General features: G+C 53.6%; 1 protein-coding gene across 1 annotated transcript; it reads left to right on the top strand.

Moving 5' to 3' along the window:
- Positions 1–10,743: 10,743 nt before the first annotated feature.
- Positions 10,744–18,660, top strand: ELAVL3 (ELAV like RNA binding protein 3; the record flags this gene model as incomplete). The annotated part of the gene is made up of 6 exons (XM_081283309.1): positions 10,744–10,948; positions 11,180–11,283; positions 14,558–14,711; positions 14,847–15,072; positions 15,919–15,957; positions 18,299–18,660. 6 exons carry the CDS (start codon positions 10,744–10,746, stop codon positions 18,648–18,650), a joined length of 1,080 nt encoding a protein of 359 aa, XP_081139435.1. The 3' UTR covers positions 18,651–18,660.
- Between the last annotated feature and the right edge of the window lie 3,409 nt (positions 18,661–22,069).

Here is a 22,069-nt window from a genome sequence, read left to right as displayed (position 1 = left end):
CTCATTCCCCATCCACCCTCAGGAAGAGCTGGGAACGTGTTTAGTAAATCCCCCAAATGAAACATGTACAGTTAGTGACAAGCGCCGTGCAGAAAATGGAGTGATGTGTTGGTTTCCCGGTGTGCTGTTTAGGTGGATGGTCGGGGAGGGCCTCCTGAGAAGGTGGTAGTTGCCCATAGACCAGGAAGAAAAGTAGTAGAGGTAAATATCAAGTCGGCCAATGCAAAGCTCCGGGGAATAACCCGCTCTGCTTGTTCCCAGATAAGATAACCACGGGGAAAAGGGAGTTGGCATCAATTGGGTGCCTGCCTTGGTCCCATTTCCCTGAGGATGTTGCTGAAGCCACCTCTGGGAGCAATGGGGAATGAAGCGCGGCCGCCAGGTGGCGTGCGAGCTGCGTAGGCCCTGGTGACTGCCACCACGTGACTCAGGGGACGGCTGCAGCGAACCCGGGCACGTGCCCTTGGGAGCCCTGTGGCGCCACGCGCAGATTGGCCCCAGCTGGGCCGCACCTATGCCTCAGTTTTTGTGTTGGACGCAGGTCTACTTTATCTTGGCACGGGAAGTGGCGAGGAAGAGCAAGTCCTGCTGAGGCTGCCCCCGCGAATCTTCTCACCCCCCTCAAACTAGTCCCCTTTTTTCTCCCTGTACGGCGGGATCCGGCAGTTTCCATGGGAACCGCAATCGGGTCTACGCGCCCCGGAGTACCCCCATGGCCTGCACCGCTTCCGATCCGACAAGAGCCGAGAGGAACACTGGGTGGGAAAGCAACCATCGCTTGATGTCCCCAGCGTTGGCAGCCAAGTCGTCCCAGCAAGCCCAAGGGGACCTGCACTGCCACCACCCGGATTGCGCGGGCCACTGTGATTGGCCTGCCCTCTCCATCAGCGTGGCAGCACCCTCTGGTGCGCGCGCTCTCATTGGCTCAATCTCTAGGGCATCTTCCAACAATTGGTTCTCTCGAGGGCCATTCCTGATTGGTCAAATTAGGCTCTGCTTACTGATGGCATTCTGACAGTCTGGAGCCTAAAGGTGCATATACGAACAAGGAAAAGGTGGGGGCTGCGAATCTCCGGTAATGGGGTCTCTGTTACCTGCCAGCATCACCCTCGAAACAGCCGTGGGACCGCTGTCTGTGGTGCTGAAGTCTCGCTCGGAGGCTCCCTGCCCCACCCCAATGAAGGCTTGCTTCTGCACCTTGCTGCCGCCCCGACGTAAACACACAAGTGTGCCCACGCACCAAAGGAAGCGGCGCTACACACATTGCCTTAGAGAGAGGACAGGTCCCGCCTAGCTGAGGGAGCATAACTCCACAAGAGGACCAATCACAAGCCCAGAAAGCCAGGCCATTTACCTGGCAGAACCACCACTGGAGTTTTGTGAGATCTACAAAGGATCTTAGAATTTGAGTTGTAGCTCAGTGGTAGCGCGTATTTGGCAGGCTCGAGGACTTGGGTTCAATCCCCAGCACTAAAAGAGGGAGAAGGAGGATCTGTGATTTCCTGGGGCCCAAATCTCTTCATCCTGGAATTCCCCAGCATTGGAGTGTGCCAGTGCCCACCTTTTGAACCCCAGAGGCACAAAACCCACTCAAAATCCACAGTCTTAGCTTCCTTCCGCTAACAGATTAGAGATACCCTAGTTACCAACACCACCATGGCCCTGACGTGGCTACCTGACTGCCCCCCCAAATCTGGGGACCCAAGCCTCTGTTGAAATCTTGGTTCCTGGACCCTTTCAGGCCCCTCGGTGTACAGTGCCTCCGTAGGTCTTACATTCGAGTCACAATACCTCCGCTTTCTCTTTGCCCCTCCAGATCTAGGTACTGGACGAAAGGGGAGCCCACACGGTCTCCCGGGCAGAAAAACTGCTTAAGAAAGGGTGCCCACGCAGGAAGTAGGGTCCGCGGGGGCAGGAGGACAAGATTCTGGCAACCCGAGTCTCCAGGATGCGCTTTTTGCAAGTGCTGAGTCCAGGCCAGCGCGCGTTCGTTTCCACCTGCCGCGCCGTCGGGCGCCGTGAGGAGGCGGGGCTCGGTGGCCCTGGCCAATAAGCGACGCCGGCGCTAGCAGCTGCTGCTATAAAGGGCTGGGGGCGGCGGCGGCGCGGCCCAAAGCGCGGAGCGCGCAGCGCGGGCCAGAGGGAGGGAGGGAGGGCGGGTGAGGGGAGAGGACTGAGCACCCGAGACCGGGCAGGCCGGACCGAGGGGTAGCGGCAAAAAGCAGAGCGCCGCGATCTCTGTCGGGAAGCGCAACCTCCCCGGGCCCCGCGGGGCCGCGCAGGGGGCGTCCTCAAGCCCTCGCCCGCTCCCTCTTTCCATCTTCTGCCGCCCGCAGGCCACCCCGGGGCCCGGCCATCCGCGCGCTCATCCTCGGGCTCGGGCCCGTCCCTGGCCCTCGAGGGAGCCGCCGCCTTCATCGCTGCCTCTGCAGCGGCCACACCAGAGGCCGCCCAGGCGGGAACCCGGCGTGAGCATCGGGCGCCCCCCTAGGAGTGCACGACCCCCGGAGCCGCCCTCAACACGGACCGCGCCCGCTGGGCACACAAGAATGGTCACTGTAGGTATTCTCCTGTCGCCAAGAGAGCACTGGGGTGGGAAGGGGTTGGGTCCAAGCACCATGGAGATGGCGGGGGTGGGGGGGTAGGACCAGGCCTAGTTAGGCCCGGGTGGGGGGGTAGGACCGCACCTCGGGCCTGAGAGTGGGCAGAGCCGCGCCCAGAGTGTGGGGGTGTTCGGAGTCTGGCCTGAGAGACCTTGGGGAGCCAGGCTGCGACTCAGGGGGCGTCCTACGACACTCTGGAGGCGAGATTGCACCCTCTAAGGAAGGCCTGATGGGGGAGGGGCCGCGGCGGCAAAGGATGCTTCCTCCATTCAGGCTCAAGACCCCGCAGGCCGCCCCGGCAAATGCAGGGCCCCATCCCTAGTGTTGGGCCAGGCCAAGGCGGCAGAACATCCCCAAGAGCCTTGGAGAAGCGGGTGGCGTCGGATCGCGCGTTCCGGGCCTTGGCCGCGCCCGAGAGGCGGGCGTCTCGTCCTCGAGCCCGTCGACCTTGCGGCAAGCGGGGAGGGGAGAGGAGGGGGCGCGCCCGGAGGCCCCGCGGGCCCGCCGCCGCTGCTGCCGCGTCCCTTTGTTTCTCGGCGCTTCTTCGCGGGCCGTAGCCTCGCGCGGGCGCCTCGGGCTGCGGGGAGGGGGAGGGGAAAGAAGGGACCGCGGTGTGTTGGGAGAGAGCTTCCCGGCTCCTGGACCCCAGCCTCCCGGGAGATGGGATAGGGAGCTAAGACAACCCCCTAGGCCAGGTCCAAACGCCCCACCCCGCCAGGACTCTGGGCCTCGGGGTGACCTTGAGCGCGCCCGCCCGCGCCACTCGTTCCGCGCCTGATGCTTTCAGCAGCCACCGAGCTGGTCAGCTCCCGAGCGCCCAGCCCCGCCCGGCCGGCCACGCCCTGCATGACCACGCCCTACCACGCCCATCTAGGTCCCGCCCCCTAGGGCCCCGGGGGGCCCTGCCTCGCCCTAGCCCTCGGATTTCCACTCGGCAGCCCGGGCGTGTCCCGGGGGCGGAGCTGGCCAGTGATAGTCCCACCCCAGCTCCACCCCCGCCCTTGCCGCGCGACTCCGCTCCCCGCGCCGCCGCGCGTCCTTTGTCTGGTCCCGGCGTCCGGGCCTCCCTTTTACGCTCTTCCTATCTCTCGATCGCTGCGTGTGTGTATCTGAACCCTATGTCTCCTTCTGGGCTCCTTTTGCGAGTCATGGCCAGCACAGTGGATGTGGGGATGTTCAGCATTCCCTCCCTGCCCGGGCCTCTCCGCTCTTGGACCCTGGTACCCGCCCACCTGTCTCTGAGAAACTCAGGCCTGGCTGGCCTGCTGTGTGTCCTAAGGCTGGCTCCTTCCCCTTTCTGGGCCTTATGCTGTTTCCCCATTAGAAAAAGGGAAACTAATGCACAAAGGAGAAGAGGGTGTGGTCAGAGGTCACCCAAGGGCCTGGAGGCTTTTGGAGGCCTGGGCACACCAATGGGGATACTCTAAGGCAGAGACATACTAGGGTCCCGCTGGGAGAAGTGAGAGGATGAATTGAGACAGTGAGTGCCCAGCATGAGGGAAAAGGGCCTAGAAGTAGGAGGCTCAGTTGGCACCACGTGGTGGCCCAGCCTTACCGTGTGTGGCCACTCAATGCCCTATTGTCGCCAGTATCTTGGCATCTGTCACTGACTGGGGCCCTAGGATACAGCTGGGGGCCAAAGGGGCTGGAAGCAGGAGGGTCTCTAAAGAGTGGTCTCAGGTGTGCTCATGGCAAATCCTTATATCACATGGATGGTGCAATAGTGGGAAAGAGTTGGAAAGAGTGACACAGAGAGGGGAGGGGGCAAAGAAGGGCTTGCAGTGGGGGCAGTGGAGAAGAGAGAAATGGAGAGGAAAGGGGGAGAGAAACCAAAGGAAGGAGAGGCAGAGGCAGAGCAGGAGAGGCTGGAAAGGAAGGTCCCCTCCGTGTCAACCTCTCCTCTCCGTCTGTGACCTGCCCTCTCCCTTCTAACCTCACCCCCATTTTCTGATGTGGACCAGTCCTAGATGTACATGCTACCCTCATCCCAGGCCACAGATTCACTGGGGGAGGGGGGAGGAAGAGGGGTGTGGCCTCCACCTATCTGATCCCCATTATCAGCTCAGCTGGCTCAGCTGCTGAGAAGGAAATGCGACACTGGCTCTGCTAAGCTGTCACAGCTGGGAGGGAGCAGGAGTGGTGGTGAGCTTAGTGGGCTAGGCCTCAAGGCCCTGGGCTGACCCTCCCTGTCAATTCCTAAGTCATCCAAGTTGGGAACACCACTGGTGGTAACAGCCTCCTGTAACCCTGTAGACTCTGAAATCATCAGATCAGGAGTCAAATGCTGACTCCATCACCTCCATCTCTTCCCGTCACCCTTGGTGAGTCACAGGTCCCTGTAACTGACCCTCATTTCTCCATCTGAAAAATGGAGCAGACAGTCTCCACCTTTCAGTGTGGTTGTGGGAAGTCCATGAAAACTGCACATGGTCAGTACTTGGCACACAGGAGGACTTCAAAACCTGGGATCTGGGGTACCAGAAGCAGCAGCTTATATACTACAGATTGCTCACTGGACCCCCACAGCAAATACCATCAACCTATCAGAGAACTTCACCTTGCTGAGCCTGGATGGGACTTCAGAATGCGTCTCCACTCATGGAGATGCTATACCTTCCTTGGAGGGACAGAGGCCCAGAAAAGTGACATGACTATAAAGGCAACAGTAAAGAGGGTGGAGCTAGCAGCTGGCACACAGCATCCCTCAGCAAATCTTTATCGAATGAGTAGATTTCATCAACAGAGCGCATTTATTTAATAGCAGTGCCCAGGAGCTGGCATGGCAGCTCAGTGCTAGAGTACAGGTTTAGCATTCAGAAAAGTCCTGGGTTCAATCTCCAGCACTGCACAAAATAAAATAAATAAAAGACAATGCTCAGGGCATGGCATACAGTAGGTGCTCAGTTTTGTGTCACTTTTATTTTTATTATTAGCCTTTGTGTTCAGAGTGAGCTCTGGGGTCCAAAACCTGGCTCTGAATTTATGGTCCACCGCTTCCATCCTGTGCAAGCCCCTGAGACTCACAGAGTTTTGGTTTTCACTTGGGTCGATTGGGGAAAGGAGAATGTTCAGTTTGGGGAGAATTGACTAGGAAGTTTTGCATGAAAAAAAAAAATCTTGTCCAGCGGGCTCTTACTCCATGACTCTGCTCTAGAAGAGCAGTGAGCTCAGGCTGTGGAGTGGGCTGCTTCACAGGCCAAGCCCATGGCAGACATTGCAAACCAACCAATGCACGTTCTTTTTGAGCCTGGATATGCCTTCCTAGTACTCTTCCAGGCAGTTGCCCTGAGTTGACTGGAGATATAGGGAAGTTGACCATCTGTGTTATCCTTTTGTTTTTCTCTTTTGTGCTGGGGATGAAACCCAGGCTGTCACACAGGCTAAGCAGGCACGCTATCGCGGAGCTACCTCCCCAGCCCTGTGGCATCCTTTTCATAAGAGTGAATGAGCTAGGTGCCATAGCCCATGCCTATAATCCCAGCAACTTGGGAGGCTGAGGCAAGACAATTGCAGATTGAAAGCTAGCCTCAGCAACTTAGCAAGACTGTCTCAAAATAAAGAATAAAACAGGCTGGGGATGTGGCTCAGTGATTAACATCCCTGGGGTCCAATTCCTGGTACCAAAAAAAAAAAAAAGTGAATGAGCTGTAATCCCAGTGACTCAGGAGGCTGAGGCAGGAAAATCACAATTTTGAGGGCAACCTCGGTAACTCAGTGAGACCCTGTCTCTAAAAGTAAATAGAGCTGGGGATGGAGCTCAGTGGTAGGGTGCCCCTGGGTTCAATCCCCAGTTTGACGCCCCTACCAAAAAAATGAGTAAATGGGAGCCAGATGCTGTGGTTTGTGCCTATAGTTCAGCTACTCTGGAAGCTGAGGCAGGAGAATCGCTTGGGCCCATGAGTTCAAGAGCTACCCCAAGGCATGGCCATAGTGTTGTAAAACAGCTCTGGAGTTTAACAGGTCCAGGTTTGAAATCGAGTTCCCCATTCCTATTGCCTAATGTCTGCTCGGTTTCCTTATCTGTAAAATGGCAACTGTGTCTCCTGTCTTTCAAGATTGTTGGGAAAATAAATGAAAGGATACCTCAACATCCTTTCCTCAGTGCCTGGCACATGGTAGACACTCAGTGAAGTGGAATGATAACCAATAACAGTATGAGGAGGCAGAGATGGTGGACACAACAAACCTGCTTACGTTTTCGATGATTACGCCCATGGCAGACACGATCCCAGAATGCTTTCCAGCTGTTCCCACATGTAACTTTAGATCCTTCTGCTGCCACCATGCTTGGAATTTGGAGTTTGCAGCAGACTGGAGCTGAGATCTAGAAATATTAAGTGGCATATCTGAGAACACACAGCTGGGAAATGTTAGAGCTGACACCAGTCTTGGTTGTCAATGGAAGTTGGAAATACAGACTTCAGATCGGGGAAACTCTTATGAAAACCCCTTGTCCACCATTTATACTCTGCTTGATCTTTGGGATTTTAAAACTATCTGTTAATCTCTGTTTCCTCCTGTGTTAGAGTAGAGAGGGAATCTCCTCAGGATTATGAATAAGAAAAATTTTGCAGGTAGAGTGTTTTGCACAGTGCTTGCCACACAGGAGTGCCCAGTATTTGGGGACAATTATGGTATTGCCTCTTGAGCCAGGGATGGCTGAGGTGATGTGCTCCTGCTGTTGTTTCTATTTCTGTGGCAACAGCAGACATTGCTGAGGAATCACAGCTGCCTTTTCTGCTGAAATTGTATATGGCTTCTGAATCATTTAAAATTAATTCCTCTAAGAAGTCCTGACCAATCAGTTTGATTTTATTTTGTTTTGGCGCTGGTGATTGAACCAATTTGAGTTTTCAAGTGAGGAAAAACTATCTGCCAACTGTGCCATAGGAGATGTAAGTAAATATTGGCTACTTTACCTTCCTGTGTACATGATAGACAGTACCAATCGCTCGCAGCACTGTTTCCTACAGATGCCACTTTAAAATTCTCCGTATGGCTCTTCAGAAAGCCATTATCAATTATTTTGTTTGCTGCAAGGTAAACAGAGTCTCAGGAGGATAAGGGACATATTCAAGGGCATACAGTGAGTTGTCAGAGCCAATACTAACTCGGTTGATTGGCATATGCCATAGTAGGAGAATGGCAGAATGGTCTCAAGTCTAGAGAGGTCTGCATATTTGTTACAGTGCTACTAAAATGTTGAGATGCTGTGTGACTTCAGCAATTTCTGTAACATCTCTGAGTCTCAGCTTCCTCATCTATCAAAAAAAAAATAATATCTACATTTGAGAGAATTTGTGTATATTACATATAAAATAGCATTTCAGTATTTTTAGTTAAAAAATACTAAATAAAGAACTCTGCAAAACTTCGACAAACTGGGAGTATAGCTCAGTGGTAGAATGCTTGGATAGCATCACAATAACCCTGAGTTTGATCCCTAGCACAACCAAAAAGAAAAAAAGAAAACCAAATCAAGTAAATTTCATTTATCCTAGGTTGGTTTAATATTGGAAAATCAATTGACGTAATTTGAGGTATTAATACATTAAAGCTAAAAAGTCACATTTCAATATAGAAAAATTCAATAAAATTCAACATCTATTCCTTCAAAACAATCTTGTTAGGATATTAGAACAAAAGAAAAAAAAATTTTCTTTGTGTGCAGTGCTGGGAATGGGCCTTGCCCAAGCTAAGCAAGTGTTCTACCACTGAGCTACACCTGCAGCCCTGAAGAAAATATTCTTAATCAAGCTGGGAGCCGGGGTGCACACTTGTAATCTCAGCGACTCAGGAGGCTGAGATAGGAAGATTGCAAGCTTCAACAACTTTACAAGACCCTGACTCAAAAATAATAAAAAAGGACTGTGAATGTGGCTCAGTAGTTAAGTATCCTTGGGTTAAATCCCCAGTTAAAAAAAAAATTGGGGGCTGGATTGTGGCTCAGCGATAGAGTGCTCGCCTAGCACAGGCGGGACCCGGGTTCGATCCTCAGCACCACATAAAAATAAAGGCATTTTTACACCTAAAAATAATTTTTTTTAAAAAAATTCAAGCTGGGGATATAGCTCAGTTGGTAGAGTGCTTGCCTCCCATGCACAAGGCCCTGATTTCAATCCCCAGCACCACACACACACACACACACACCAAAAAAGAAAAAAAATTATCCAGATAAAAGTCATCTAGAAAAAAATCCATAGCAAAGATCATGTTTAGCCATGAAATGTTTAAAGTATTTCTCCTACTTCTTTTTGGTATTTTTTATTTGTTTGTTCCATTTATCTTTTTTGTTTTTGTTATTTTCTCTTTCTTTCTTTTTAAAGCATTTAATTTTACATCAGTAATAAGGGAGCCAATATCACCCTGTAGCCCCTGCAATAAGACAAGAAAAATAACAGGTATAGACTGGAGATGAAGAAATAAAACTATCATTATTTGTAGGTGCTTTATGTTATACCAGAAACAAATGATAACAAAACCCCAAAACCCAAAACAGCTCAGTGAAAGAACTATGGGAGTAAATACCTAATAAAACAATTCTACATAAAGCAAAGGAAATATTAACACATTTGGAATCAAAATTATCTTTGGCAGGAGGAGGAAAATAAACATCTTGGAGGGGCTTATGAGACCTTCAATGCTCCTAAAAATATTAAATTTCTTATTCTGAAAAGTATTCATTTCGTTCTGAAAATGCACAGATTGATTTTAGGAATATGTATGTATATATATAGTATATTTGCCTGTTTGCTGTTGCTATAAGCAAAATACCTGAGGCTGGATACTTATAAAGAAAAGAAGCTCATAGTTTTGGAGGCTGAAAATCCAAGAATGGGTAGGCCCATCTGTTCAGACTCTGGTGAGGACCCTCTTGGCTGGGTCACAACGTGACAGAGAAGCAGAAAGGGAAATAGCTGTGTATACAAGAGGCCAAGTGCATGGGTTTATAGCGTTGCTTTCTTTCTTTTTTTTTTTTTTTTTTAAGAGAGAGAGAGAGAGAGAATTTTAATATTTATTTTTTAGCTTTCGGTGGACACAACATCTTTGTTTGAATGTGGTGCTGAGGATGGAACCCGGGCCACACGCATGCCAGCCGAGCGTGCTACCGCTTGAGCCACATCCCCAGCCCCAATATAGCATTGCTTTCTTGCATACCCCTCAGGCTTCAACATGTTGGAGGGTTCAGTCTGCAGCACTGAACCCTAAAACAAACCACTTTTGAGAGAACTAACTAGGGGCCCTTGAGAATACCATTAATCCTTTCCAAAGGTGATGCCCCCAGTGACCTAATTACCTCCCACTAGACCCCACCCCTTAAAGGTCCCTCCCCCAACACTGCCACACCAAGAACCAAACCTCCGGCATATGAACCTTTGAGGGACACGCTCTGACCTTATCCAAGCCATAGTATGTGACATTTATTTACTCAGTGATGCTAGGGGTGGGGTCCAGGGCCTTGTGCATGTTGGGCAAATGCTCCACCACTGAGCTGTGTCCCCAGAACACAGCTGGTATCCATGAAATTTCTCACAGTAAAATCACATCAGCAGGGTTTTTTGTTTTCCTTTTTCCCCCAGTGCTTTTCCCAGTAAATACAAGGAATTATTAAGAATAATGTGCTGTCAGGCCAGGGTTATGCCTCAGCAGTAGAGCACTGAGTTCCATCCTCAGCACCTCATATATATACATAAATAAATAAAAATAGAGGTATTGTGTCCAACTACAATTAAAACAAACAAAACAAAAAAGAATAATGTGTTGGGAGCTGGAGCTGGGCCCGGTGGTGCGCAGCTGTAACCTAGCTACTTGGAAGGCTGAAGTAGAGGGGTCACAAGTTCGGAGCCAGCCTCAGCAACTTTGTGAGGCCCTTTGCTATCTCAAAATAAAATTTAAAAAGGGCTGGGGGTGCAGCTCAGGGTAGGGTGCTTGCCTTGCTTGTGGGGTCAGTCCCTGGTACTGTGCACGTGCGTACACACACACACAAGCAAATAATACGTTGTCCCCTGGCTGTAATCAAGTCCCCTCAGACATGGCTGACCCATGACCACTGAGCCCCTCCGTGTCCCTGCTGGCCCCTGGTGTGGGGACAGGGCGGTGAGCCGGTGTGACCTGTTGTCTCCAGCAGATACTGGGGGCCATGGAGTCTCAGGTGGGGGGGGGCCCGGCCGGCCCGGCCCTGCCCAACGGGCCACTCCTTGGTACAAACGGAGCCACTGATGACAGCAAGACCAACCTCATCGTCAACTACTTGCCCCAGAACATGACCCAGGATGAGTTCAAGAGTCTCTTCGGCAGCATTGGTGACATCGAGTCCTGCAAGTTGGTTCGGGACAAGATCACAGGTGTGGCTCCTAGCAGGTGGCAGGGTGGGAGGCGGGAGGAGAGAGGTGTGAAGGGACAGGTTTTACCCTAGGAGGAGTGGGGGCCAGTGGGACTCTGGGGTCGAAGGTGTCGTGGGGGACAGGGAAAGGTGGTTTGGGGTGGGGAGGGTCAGCCTCTCAGGCCTAAGCTTGAGGGGACACTGGCAAACCCCAGCATTGGGCAGGAAGGTCATTACCCTGGTCCTGCCACAGGGCAGAGCCTCGGCTACGGGTTTGTGAACTATTCTGACCCCAACGATGCAGACAAAGCCATCAACACCCTCAACGGCCTCAAATTGCAGACGAAGACCATCAAGGTCAGTGTCTTTATTCTCACCAGCCGACAGTCACCGCCCCTCCCGTGTTCTCCCGTAGCCCACCCTCCATCCCCAAGGGGCCAGGCCTGAGTCTCTCCTTCCTGATTGGCTCACTGGCGAAGCCTTCCCTCCTCTGAGCCTCAGTTTCTGTACCTGTTAATGGGGAGAGTATCAGCCCTACCTTCTCTGGAGGCTGGGGAAGTGAGCCGGGCCTGGAGGTGGGGCAGGGTAACCAGGGTCCTCTGGGCAGCCCCCTCCCTGTCTTTGTCCTAGAAATGGGGGTGGGGGCCCATCTGCCATCTGGGGCCTAATTAGGGTCTGGGAGGTGGGATTAGAGAAGACCCTTCCCCCACCTTTGTGCGATGCCCCTCCCCCATGGCCTCCACTCTCAGCAGCTGCAGCTGGGACCCTACCAGCCCAGGTTCCCTTGGGGGGGGAAATCACCATGGAAACCCTTCTCTGAGTCCGCCTGGGGGTGTGTGGGCTCCGCCCTGCAAATCTGCTCCTGGACCCTGGGGGAGGTGGGTGGGGGCTGCCCATCTGGCCCCCAGTTTGCCGTGGGAACAGAGGTGCAGGAATCTCTTGCCCTCACTGGGGGGCTGAGGAGAAGAGGTCGTAACCCAAAGGGCCTCTCCATGGCCAACTGGCTTAGAGGTCCCTGGGGGCATGAGGGTGGACCCTAGTGACTGACGGTGTTTGTACACGTCTGTGTGTGTCACCCGGAGCCATGAAACAGGTTAGTGATGTGGTGGTTGTGACATGGTATCAGTCAAGTGGCTGCCATCATTGGTCTGAGTGGTGAAGACCTGCAGTGGTCCCCGTGGGTCTGTAGATCTGGTGTTATTGTGACAGGTGCTTAGTGACATACTGCAGCTCCCACAGTGACCCGGTAGGGCACCATGGGTGTCTGTCATGGTGACGTTGTGTGGGTGTGTCTACCTGTGCCCTGTGTTGGGGTAGAAAGTGTGCGACATGGCGTGTTTGTACGGTGGGCGACTGGCATGTCATTCGTTGGCTCTTACTGTAGTTCTTGAAGCCTCCTGTGTCATCATGAATATGGGGATGGCCTTGTGACAGCCTCCTGCTGGCTTGTCCCTGTGCCATGCAGGGCGGTGCTTCTTGGCCTTCTGTGGGTCCCTGTGTGTGTCCCTGCCTGCGTGACGATCCTGTGAACTTGGGTCTGACTGGTCGCCTCAGAAGACTTGGACCAAAGTGTTTTGAGTGCCTCATGTGCCAGGTCTCATCCTGGGAGGACTTTGGCCCTCTGCCTGCCCTCGGGGAGCCCAGCACCTACCCCGAAGCTCAAGCCCCTCTTCTCCCCTCAAAGCTGATCCATGAGTTAACCCTCGCCCTTCAAAGCTCCCAGCCCTGCGGGAGAGAAAGAAAACCCTCAAATTCGTGGCTGTGATTTTTCAGTTTTTATTTATTATTTGCCTATTTCTTTGCAGTGCTGCAGGTGGAACCCAGGGCCTCTCACAAGCTAGGCCAGTGCTCTGCCCCCCGAGCCACAGCCCCAGCTCCACGACTATGACTTTAAAAGTTACTATTGTAGAAATGACAGTGGCCCATGTGTCTGTTGCTAGAGGACCCCAGGTGCATGCAACTGCAGTAATCAGAATCCAGCCCCTCGGCCCACCCGCACCCAAACTCATTTCATTTGTTTTCTGTTTGTTTGTTCTTATGGGTTTTTGTTTTGTTTTGTTTTTTGTGGTGCCGGGGGTTGAACCCAGGGCCTTGGGCATGCGAGGCAGGCGCTCTACCAACAGAGCTCTATCCCCAGCCCTCATTTTTTAAATTAGTTATTTCCAATGAAGCCATACACCTTCACAACTCACTGCCCCCAACAAAAGCCAGACCCTTGACAGTGACTCCCTAAGCAGATGTTGATTTAGAAGAAATAGAAAGTAGACATCAGCAGAAATAAGGGGGAGGGGAGCCCCACAGTGGCAGGTCATCCAGTGAGCCTTTGGGGGCGGGGCCTCCAGGCCACAGCTCCAAGACATGGATAAACACGCAGTGAGACGGGTCACACAGTGCTGCTGCTTTGTAAATGGACTTTTCTTTCCCCCACTTCACAATACTCACCACTGTTTCAGGAAAATAATGTACACGTCCACCATTTTCAAAACAGCTGAGAGAGTTTCAGTGTTGAGCTGGACCCTGATTAATGACTCGACTTGAATGATAGGACCCACATGTATAACTCACAACTGAGAAGAGTACTTTGAGAAAGAGCATTAGAAGTGGGGAATGGGGACCACACTCAGATGGCAGAGGACAGGGAGAATGTTTCAGCTGAAACCTGGAAAAGAAGGAAAGGGAAGAGCATTCCAGGCAGAGAGAAGAGCATGAGGCTGGAACTTGCGGGGTGTATTTGAGAAAAATGGAGAACACTGTGTCATTAGATCAGAGCAAACAAGGGGAGGAGTGGGGGAGATGAAGGCAGATTAGTGGTAGGGCAGAGTGTGCAAGGCCTTGTGGGCTACAGGAAAAAATTTAGCTTTAATGCTGAGGAAGGTGGGAGCCATGGAGGGTTCTGTGTGGAGGAGGGACTTGACAGGGCTCAAGTGTTCAGAGGCGCCCTCTGGCTGCTGTTGGGGGGAACATACTGAAGGTTGAACACAGGTCCATGGTGGAGCTGGGCTAGGGTGGAAGTCGGGAGTGTGCAGATTCCAGATAATTAGGAAGGTGCAGCCAACAGGGTTTATTGGTGGATTCAAAGAGTGAAGGTGTTGAGACACCCAAGGCTGGAGGCTTGAGCATCAGGAGGACAGAACTGCCATCACTTGGGTCACCCAAGGTTGGGGGCACTCCCAAGCCAGTGCAGCCATGCTGAGCATGGGCACCTGTGAGACCCTATGTCACCCTCTGCCTCGGGGTGCCCCAGAAGTCTACAGATCAGGGGCAAGGACTTTGTTGGGGAACAGCTGGGAGTCTGCAGCGTGGAGCTGGTAGCCAAAGACCTGAATGACCCCGAGGAGCCAGTGTAGTGAGGGGCCCACTCTCCAAGGGAGAGGGAAAAATCAAAGTTTGTTGATGGGGTAATAAGTATGCTTGCAGGTCCCCAGAGGACTTGTGACCCGAGCCGCGGGGCCATCCAGACGTCCTCAGGTGACAGTTTCCTGTTCCTCACTCTCCCTAAAACCACGTAGGCACAGCCACAGCCACGCCCCTCCCCCGTGCCACCTGGCCCCACAGTGACACTAGAGAGGTGTCTCCGCAGCTCTGTGAAACGGACCTTTCCTAACTGTCCATCCGATGTCCCCCCACCCAGGTGTCCTATGCCAGACCCAGCTCCGCATCCATCCGGGATGCCAACCTGTACGTCAGCGGGCTCCCCAAGACCATGAGCCAGAAAGAGATGGAGCAGCTCTTCTCCCAGTACGGTCGCATCATCACCTCTCGCATCCTGGTGGACCAGGTCACAGGTCAGGCTGCGGGAGGGTGCACCTGACGGGGAGCGGGGCAAAGGCCCTGGGGCGCGGGCAAAGCGGAGCAACCATGAATGGCGGGGCGAGAGGTGGGTCGGCGGGACTCCTGACTGGCGCCCTCACCCCGGGCAGGTGTCTCTCGGGGTGTGGGATTCATCCGCTTTGACAAGAGGATCGAGGCCGAGGAGGCCATCAAAGGACTGAACGGGCAGAAGCCGCTGGGTGCGGCGGAGCCCATCACGGTCAAGTTCGCCAATAATCCAAGTCAGAAGACGGGGCAGGCCCTGCTCACTCACCTCTACCAGTCCTCGGCCCGGCGCTACGCAGGCCCCCTGCACCACCAGACGCAGCGCTTCCGGTGAGCCTCGGGCCACCGCCCGCTCCCCCAGGTCCCCAGGCCCCACCCCGAACCCCACTCCCCCCCCCAGCCGAGCAGGCAGAAAGGTGGGTGTGTCAGGCCCGGGGCAGGCTCCACACAGCCGTGCCCTGCGGCCACTGTGGGGCCTTGTCATGATTAGGTACTGGAAAGGGAACCCAGGAGCTCTTCCCAGCCTCTTTCTTTCTTTCTGATACCTGGGGATTGACCCCAGGGGCGCTTGACCACTGAGCCACATCCCCAGCCCTTTTTATTTTTTATTTTGAGACAAGGTCTAGGTGAGTTGCTGAGGCTGGTCTTGAACTTGCATCCTCCTGCCTCAGCCTTCTGAGTTGCCGGAGGCACAGCAGCCTCAGGAGAACAGAACTTATATTTCCCCCTTTTTATGGAAGAGGACCCTGAAGTACAGACAGGCATCACAGGGGACAATGGGAGCTCCTCATGGACCCTGGGTGGCCGTGGCCAGTTACCCACCCTCCAAGTGCTCTAGCAGAGTTGACTATGCTGTTATTGTTGCCTCTGTGAGGATTTATCCCTCCCAGAGAGACCGAGTCCTGGGCCCAGACAGCACCCGCCAGCCAGCAGGGAGGGGGAGGATGAGGACGCCGGGGCAGGCGGGCAGCAGCAGGGCAGGCGAGAGGCGGTGCCCAAGTGACCGCCGCTCCGTGCCAGGCAGTGTCCAGCCGGGCGGGGAGCAGGCAGCGGGCGGGGGCAGGGCTCTGCCACAGGCTGGCCTGGTGGGGGGTGGGGAGGACAGGCCAGCCTGTGGCGTCACTACAGCGGGGTGTGTCCAGTGGCCACCTCTGACCACCACTTCTGCCTCCACAGGCTGGACAATTTGCTCAACATGGCCTACGGAGTCAAGAGGTAACAGTGCCCCCGCCCCACGGCCCCCATCCCCTCACGGTCCCTCCTTGGACCCCTGCCCGGCTGTTCCCCTACCCCACTGCACTTTGCCCCAGGACCACTAGCGTAGCCTGGTCTGCTTGTGCTTAGGAACAGCATGGCCACTAAGAGATTGACACCAGGCAGACCCCGGTTCTGACCCTCGGGACCTCCCTGCCTCTCGGGGGCTGTCAGTGTCCACAGAGCTGCTCTGGAGTGTGGGTCCAGGGGGCGGCCCACGCCCTCCCGTTTCTTCTTCCCATTCTGATGAAAGGCAAGCAGAGCTGCCTGGGTACGAGCTCACCCCCTGGCCCCACACGAAATCCCCGGACCCACTGGCCACTGTTGATAATATGCATCAAGGGTCCCAGAATGACCCCCTCCTGCTCCAAAGTTGGGGTAGACCTGTGGCCCCCGCACCATGGATCTTGTGGAAGTCCCCATGGTCATTGCTCAACAGACCGCCCAGGGCATGCTGAGAGGTGGGCACTTGCCTTGGGGTGGGAGACTAGTGTGTTGGGGTTAGACCTTGTCCCTCCTGGAGGTGAAGTGACACTGAGCTGGTGCTCAGCACATAGTGAGCACTCAATAAAAGGTGGCCATCTGACGACTACTGTTACTGTTGTTCCTGACCTTAGTCTAGGGGGGAAAGAGATTGGAAAATGAGCAGGACTGATGCAGAGACAGAGATCAGGACTGTGCACGGACGCCATGAGGGGCTTGGGCCAGCAGAGACCCCAACCCTCTAGGCGACCTTAGTATGGAGGCCTGATAGTGGAGTCCCTGGCAGCGGGAGCAGGCTGGGCAAAGGCCCAGGCGAGGGAGCAAGCAGTCAGGCCCAGGCAGTCAGGGGTAAATAGTTCAGCTCTTAGGGTCCCTCCTACCCCCGCCACCAAGAGCTGAGTGATTTAATTCTGAAGGTCAGGGGCAGGAAGAATGCCAGGGAGGCAATTGTGTCCTTTCAGTAGTTCATCAATTCACTTAAACACCTCCTGAATATCTCCTGGGTGCTGTTCTAGAGCTGTAGTATGCCAGGGAGTAGATTCTAGCAGAAGAATGTGGAGTTGATAATAGTTCAGCTATCCCCCTTACCCCCTGGGAGAAGACGCCTGGAACCATGCATAATGCTGAACCCCACGTGGCCCTTGTTTTCCCATACATAGGGATACCATGGAATGTTTTCACTTAACAAGTATTTACACACTGAGGTGACTTTTGTAGTGTGAGATGCTACAGAAAAATTCGCACAATTTCATGGATAGATTTGTTTTTAGCATAGATCTTAGCAACCTCAGCAGTATTTTTTTTTCTCTTTAAGTTGAGAACTTTCACCTTTTTGCTTAAAGAAACTTTATCATTTCTCTTTGGCATATCTGAATTGCAACATCACTACTCTTACACTTTGGGGTCATTAAGAAAAAAGCATTACTTGAACACAAGTACTGCAATGTTAAGACAGCTGATCTGATACCTGATATGGTTTATTAAGTGACTAATGGGTGGGTAGTATATACAGTGTGGATACACTGGGCAGAGATAAATCACATCCTGGGCAAGACAGGATGAGATTTCACCTTGATACTCAGAACAGTGTGCAATTTAAAATTTCTGAGTTGTTTATTTCTGGAATTTCCTGCTTAGTATTTTCAAAATAAGATTGACTACAGGTAACTGAAACTGCAGGAGGTAAAACTCTGGATAAGGGGGACCACTGTATATGATTTGAGTAGGAAAATGCTGGAAAGGGGCAGAAGGATGAAGAGGTGGGCCACTTTATGGAGACAGCCTCCTATGCTGAGATGGAGGAGAGGCTCTGAACCCCCTGTGTTCATGTGCCAGCACTCAGCCCTGTTCTTCCAAAGTGGGTCTTCAGCCAGGTGAGGGTGCCTGGGGGGTGGGGAAATGGGGGCAGAGTTGCCCGAGGTAGTGTCAGAATGGAGTCAGAGTTAGGGAGAGGGAAGAAGTTGGGTGGGAGGATGGACTGAGGGAAGGGAGGCAGCGAGGGCGCATTAGGGTTGAGATCTACAGGGCCCAGAACCAGTTAGGGTCAAAGGTCATGGGGTTGCTACAGATGGAGCAGATCATGGGTTGGTTCAGCCTCATGTTCAGGGAGGGTCTGAGGCCCAGACAAGTTTGAGATCAGAGCTGGTGTCTCCAGGTCAGAGTCAGAGGCCATAGGGTCACTGCAAGGTCAGGACAGCACAGGGTCAAACACACAGCAGGCGCAATGAAGAGTCCCAGTGGCACCAGGGCATCCCATGGTCCCGGCGGGGTCGGAGGCATGCTGGGGATCAGGGCAGAGCCCGCGTGACCCCCAAAGTAGTCCCCTGTCGCTCATCGCCAGGTTCTCGCCGATCGCCATCGATGGCATGAGTGGCCTGGCGGGCGTGGGCCTGTCGGGGGGCGCGGCCGGTGCCGGCTGGTGCATCTTCGTGTACAACCTGTCTCCGGAGGCCGATGAGAGCGTGCTGTGGCAGCTGTTTGGGCCCTTTGGGGCAGTCACCAATGTCAAGGTCATTCGCGATTTCACCACCAACAAGTGCAAGGGCTTCGGCTTCGTCACCATGACCAACTATGACGAGGCAGCCATGGCCATCGCCAGCCTCAACGGCTACCGCCTGGGCGAGCGCGTGCTGCAGGTGTCCTTCAAGACCAGCAAACAGCACAAGGCCTGAGCTGCCCCGCCGCCCCCGCCCCGGGCAGCAGAGAGAGAGAGAGAGAGAGAGAGAGAGAGAGAGAGAGGAGGGGCCCGAGAGAGAGAGCCCAGGCAGACCCACAGCCCTACGAAGCCACAGGGTGAGCACTCGGGGAGCAGGAGGGTCTGCAGGGGAGGGGGTGCCCGGGGGTCCCCCACTCCGCTCTCCCTGCCCCCCCATCCCAGGCTGGGCTGTTCACTCTCTCGTCTTGGTTTGGTTCATGGTGAAGGTTATTGTTTCTTTTCTCGGTTAAAAAGAAAGCAGAGACGAGCCCCCCAGTCCCCCCTCCATGGGATGGCTTGGGGGACATGGGGTGCCCTCTCAGGCCCCCTTGCCCAGGCTTCCCAACATGTCGGTGGGCCTGGAGAGAGAGGGGAGGGAACAGGTTTAAAAATCCCCAAAAAAGTGAAACATGAAGAGGGGTGTGGGCATTCCCAGCCCCCCAGAGCCCCTGGGTGGAATTCGGGGAGCAGGGGGCGGGGCTGGAAGCAGAAACAAAATGAAAAACAGGGGAGGGTGGGAGGGGAAGAAAAACTCTATTTTTGTAAAAAGGGAAAAAGACCTCGTGGAGAATTTTTACTGGGGATTCTTGAACTTGAAAAAAAAATCACAAAAAAAGACAAAAAAAAAAAAAAGAAACTATTTTGGCAGGTTATGTTTACCAACTGGGGCAGGGGTGTGGGGAGCAGGGCTGAGGGGCCGGGAGTCCACAGGGCCACACACAGAGGAACAGCCACACGAAGACAGGCAGGGGCACATGCTTACACCACAGGGGCAGAGACAGGCACGGACACACTCAGAGGTCATTCAGGAACTCGCTGGCCAAACCCAGACACGTGGACAGGGGTAAACCTCGACAAAGAAGGAGTCAGGTTTGGGGCTACATAATGTGGACACAGACAAAGGTGGCCATACATACATGTAGGCGTGCCAACACACTCACAGGTCCACACGGACACACGATCGTGGACACAGGTCTGCTTGAATGTGTGGATCTAGACACCTGGTCACAGAGACACAAACACCCAGGAACACATGCACAGCACCCCACAGGCCCAGCAAGAGATCCCACCCCGGCCCTGACCCTGTCACTTCCTCCAGGCTGGCCCAGCCCCCCCTCCCAGAGTCCCCTTGGCTCCAACGTGCCCCAACCCCAGGTTCTCTGCACAGCTCTCTCCTGGCTCATCAGGGGTCTCCCTGCTGCCCACCAACAGGCGTGCACACGCAGTGTCCATGCATCCAGACACACAATACCTCGTTCCACTTTGGCATCATGGTGGGCTGGAGGCAGTCCCCACCCCCCACAACACTTGAGGCCAAAGGACCCCCTGTCCCTGGGGCTCAGCCTCCCTGGGCTGAGGGAGAGGCCCAGCCCTGAGCCTCCCCCAACCAGGGCTGGGCTTCCCCAGCAGCAAGCACCCAGCAACCCGCCAGGCCCAGGGTGGATGGGCCCTGCGGCCCAGCCCCATGTCCCTTCCCATCCACTCGTTACCCCTTTTGGTTTGTTGGGTTTTGTGTCTTTCCAGGTTGGGGAGGGCAGTGGACAAGCCCCCATCTGGAGCTCCAGCCCTGGCTTCTGTCTGGATTTTGCTCCTGCCTCCCTTTTCATTCTTTTTAAGAAATTCCAACAGAAGCCAAAGACTGGAGCCCCCGGGAGCCCTCAAAGCCCCCACCCACCCCTCAGTGGGCCCAGTCAGAACTGAAAATTGCAAAGCCCCCTGACTAGTTCTAGTTGCCTTCTCCCGGTGTCCTCTGCGTTTGGTGTCTGGCCATGGCCCCATCTGGACGTCCAACTCTCTCTCCCCACCCCTCCCGGTGTTGTTCTTAAACGTCTGTGGAGCTTCTGCTGCAAGGAACAAAAAGAAAAAAAAAAAAAAAAGTCAAAAAAGCGACAAAATTAAAAAAAAAAAAAAAGCCAACCAAACGAGAGAAAAAAAAAAAAAGCAACAAAAAGAAGAAGAAAAAAAAACCACACACAGAAGAGATTTTAAAAAAAAGGAAAAAAAAAGACATAAACTGGCACCAGTTAACTTTCTTGTACTTTTTTGCTGAATTTAGCTTCTTGTAGTTTTAACTTATTGCTATGTTAACTATTTATTATTCCTGTTGCCCTGTAAGGAGATTTGTGTATATTTCTGTTACTTCATCCAGTTTGCAAGTTAAAGGAACGATGATGTTCTCTTTGTTTCTTTAAGTTTTGCCGAGATGTGGTTATGCCTAATTTATTTATAAAAGGGGAAGTGGAATCATTAAAGTAATAATAATTATTAATAACAGTAACGGTAGCCGAGTGGCACCCGGGGGGCGTGGGCTTCTGTGGGTCAGACCCCATGGCCAGCGACGTCCGGGGGTCTCAATGGGATTATTTTTGCTCTTGTCTTGAGAATTTTTTCAGTCCTCTTAGCTGGTGAAACCCCTAGCTTGTTCATGATACACAAACCTATTTATTCTTGTGGTTTTAAGTCCTCCTTCCTTTCCCCCTCCCTTCCAGCAGGGCAGGGACCCCTTAACGGGTCCACCCCCTCTTTCCCTGCTGTTTCTGGGGCTTTCTCCCCTCTGCCCTCCGCACATGTTGGAGGCATCCGAGCAATAAGGGCTGGGTTTGTCCCCCACCCTGGGGGGGGCCAGGCTCTGGAGAGGGGGCACCTCCCCACACCCCCCACCGAGGCCTAGGCAGGGCCCTGCCACCCCCAAGACTGGGAGGGGACTTCTTTTTCTAAAACACAAAGCTCAGCCCAGCCAGGCCCCCTCCCTGGAGGCCAGCCCCTCCCCCCAGGGGGCCAGGCCAAGGGCTCCCAGGAGAGGGGGGCCTCGGTCTTCCACGTCCCTGGGGGTCAGGGGCAGGGCCAGCGGGGAGGAGGCTCAGCCCCTCCAACCCTCCCTTCATCCTGTTATTTATTGGGAAGGTTTCAAATCACGACAGAGTCCATGTTGGAGGTGATAAAGAACTGTTAAAAAAAAAAAAAAAGACAAAAAAAAAAAAACCAACAAGAACACTTTGCGTTGCGTTTAGACTATTTATTACCGGGATTCCAGGCCTGGCCGCGGTAACAGACTTTTACATGGAATTGTTTAATTATTTGTACTTTTCATGCCAGAAAATAAAAGTTCAGAATCTTAAGGTCTCGGGTGTCTGTGCACTGGCAAACAGGGATGGGTGAGGTTCTCTCATGCTGCTGTGCTGAGAGGTGAGCACAGGCTGCTGTCCCACTGGGGGCCGGGGTCTCATTGCCCTGGGAGGGAAACTTGGCCTACCCGTGGCACAGACAAGATCAGAGAGGATAAGACTGGCACAGATGGAAGCCCAGGGTCTACCCGCCCTCTGCTGCTGGACTGTACTCCCTGTAGGCCATCTTCATGGATCTCTTGGGCTGCAGTGTCCACTAATGATGAGGGAG

The sequence above is a fragment of the Spermophilus citellus genome (assembly GCF_964194105.1).
Source record: "Spermophilus citellus genome assembly, chromosome: 3".
In the NCBI taxonomy this organism is placed as follows: Eukaryota; Metazoa; Chordata; class Mammalia; order Rodentia; family Sciuridae; genus Spermophilus; species Spermophilus citellus.
The sequence above is the reverse complement of the archived record's forward strand: the minus strand, read 5'-3'. Positions and strand labels throughout refer to the sequence as shown.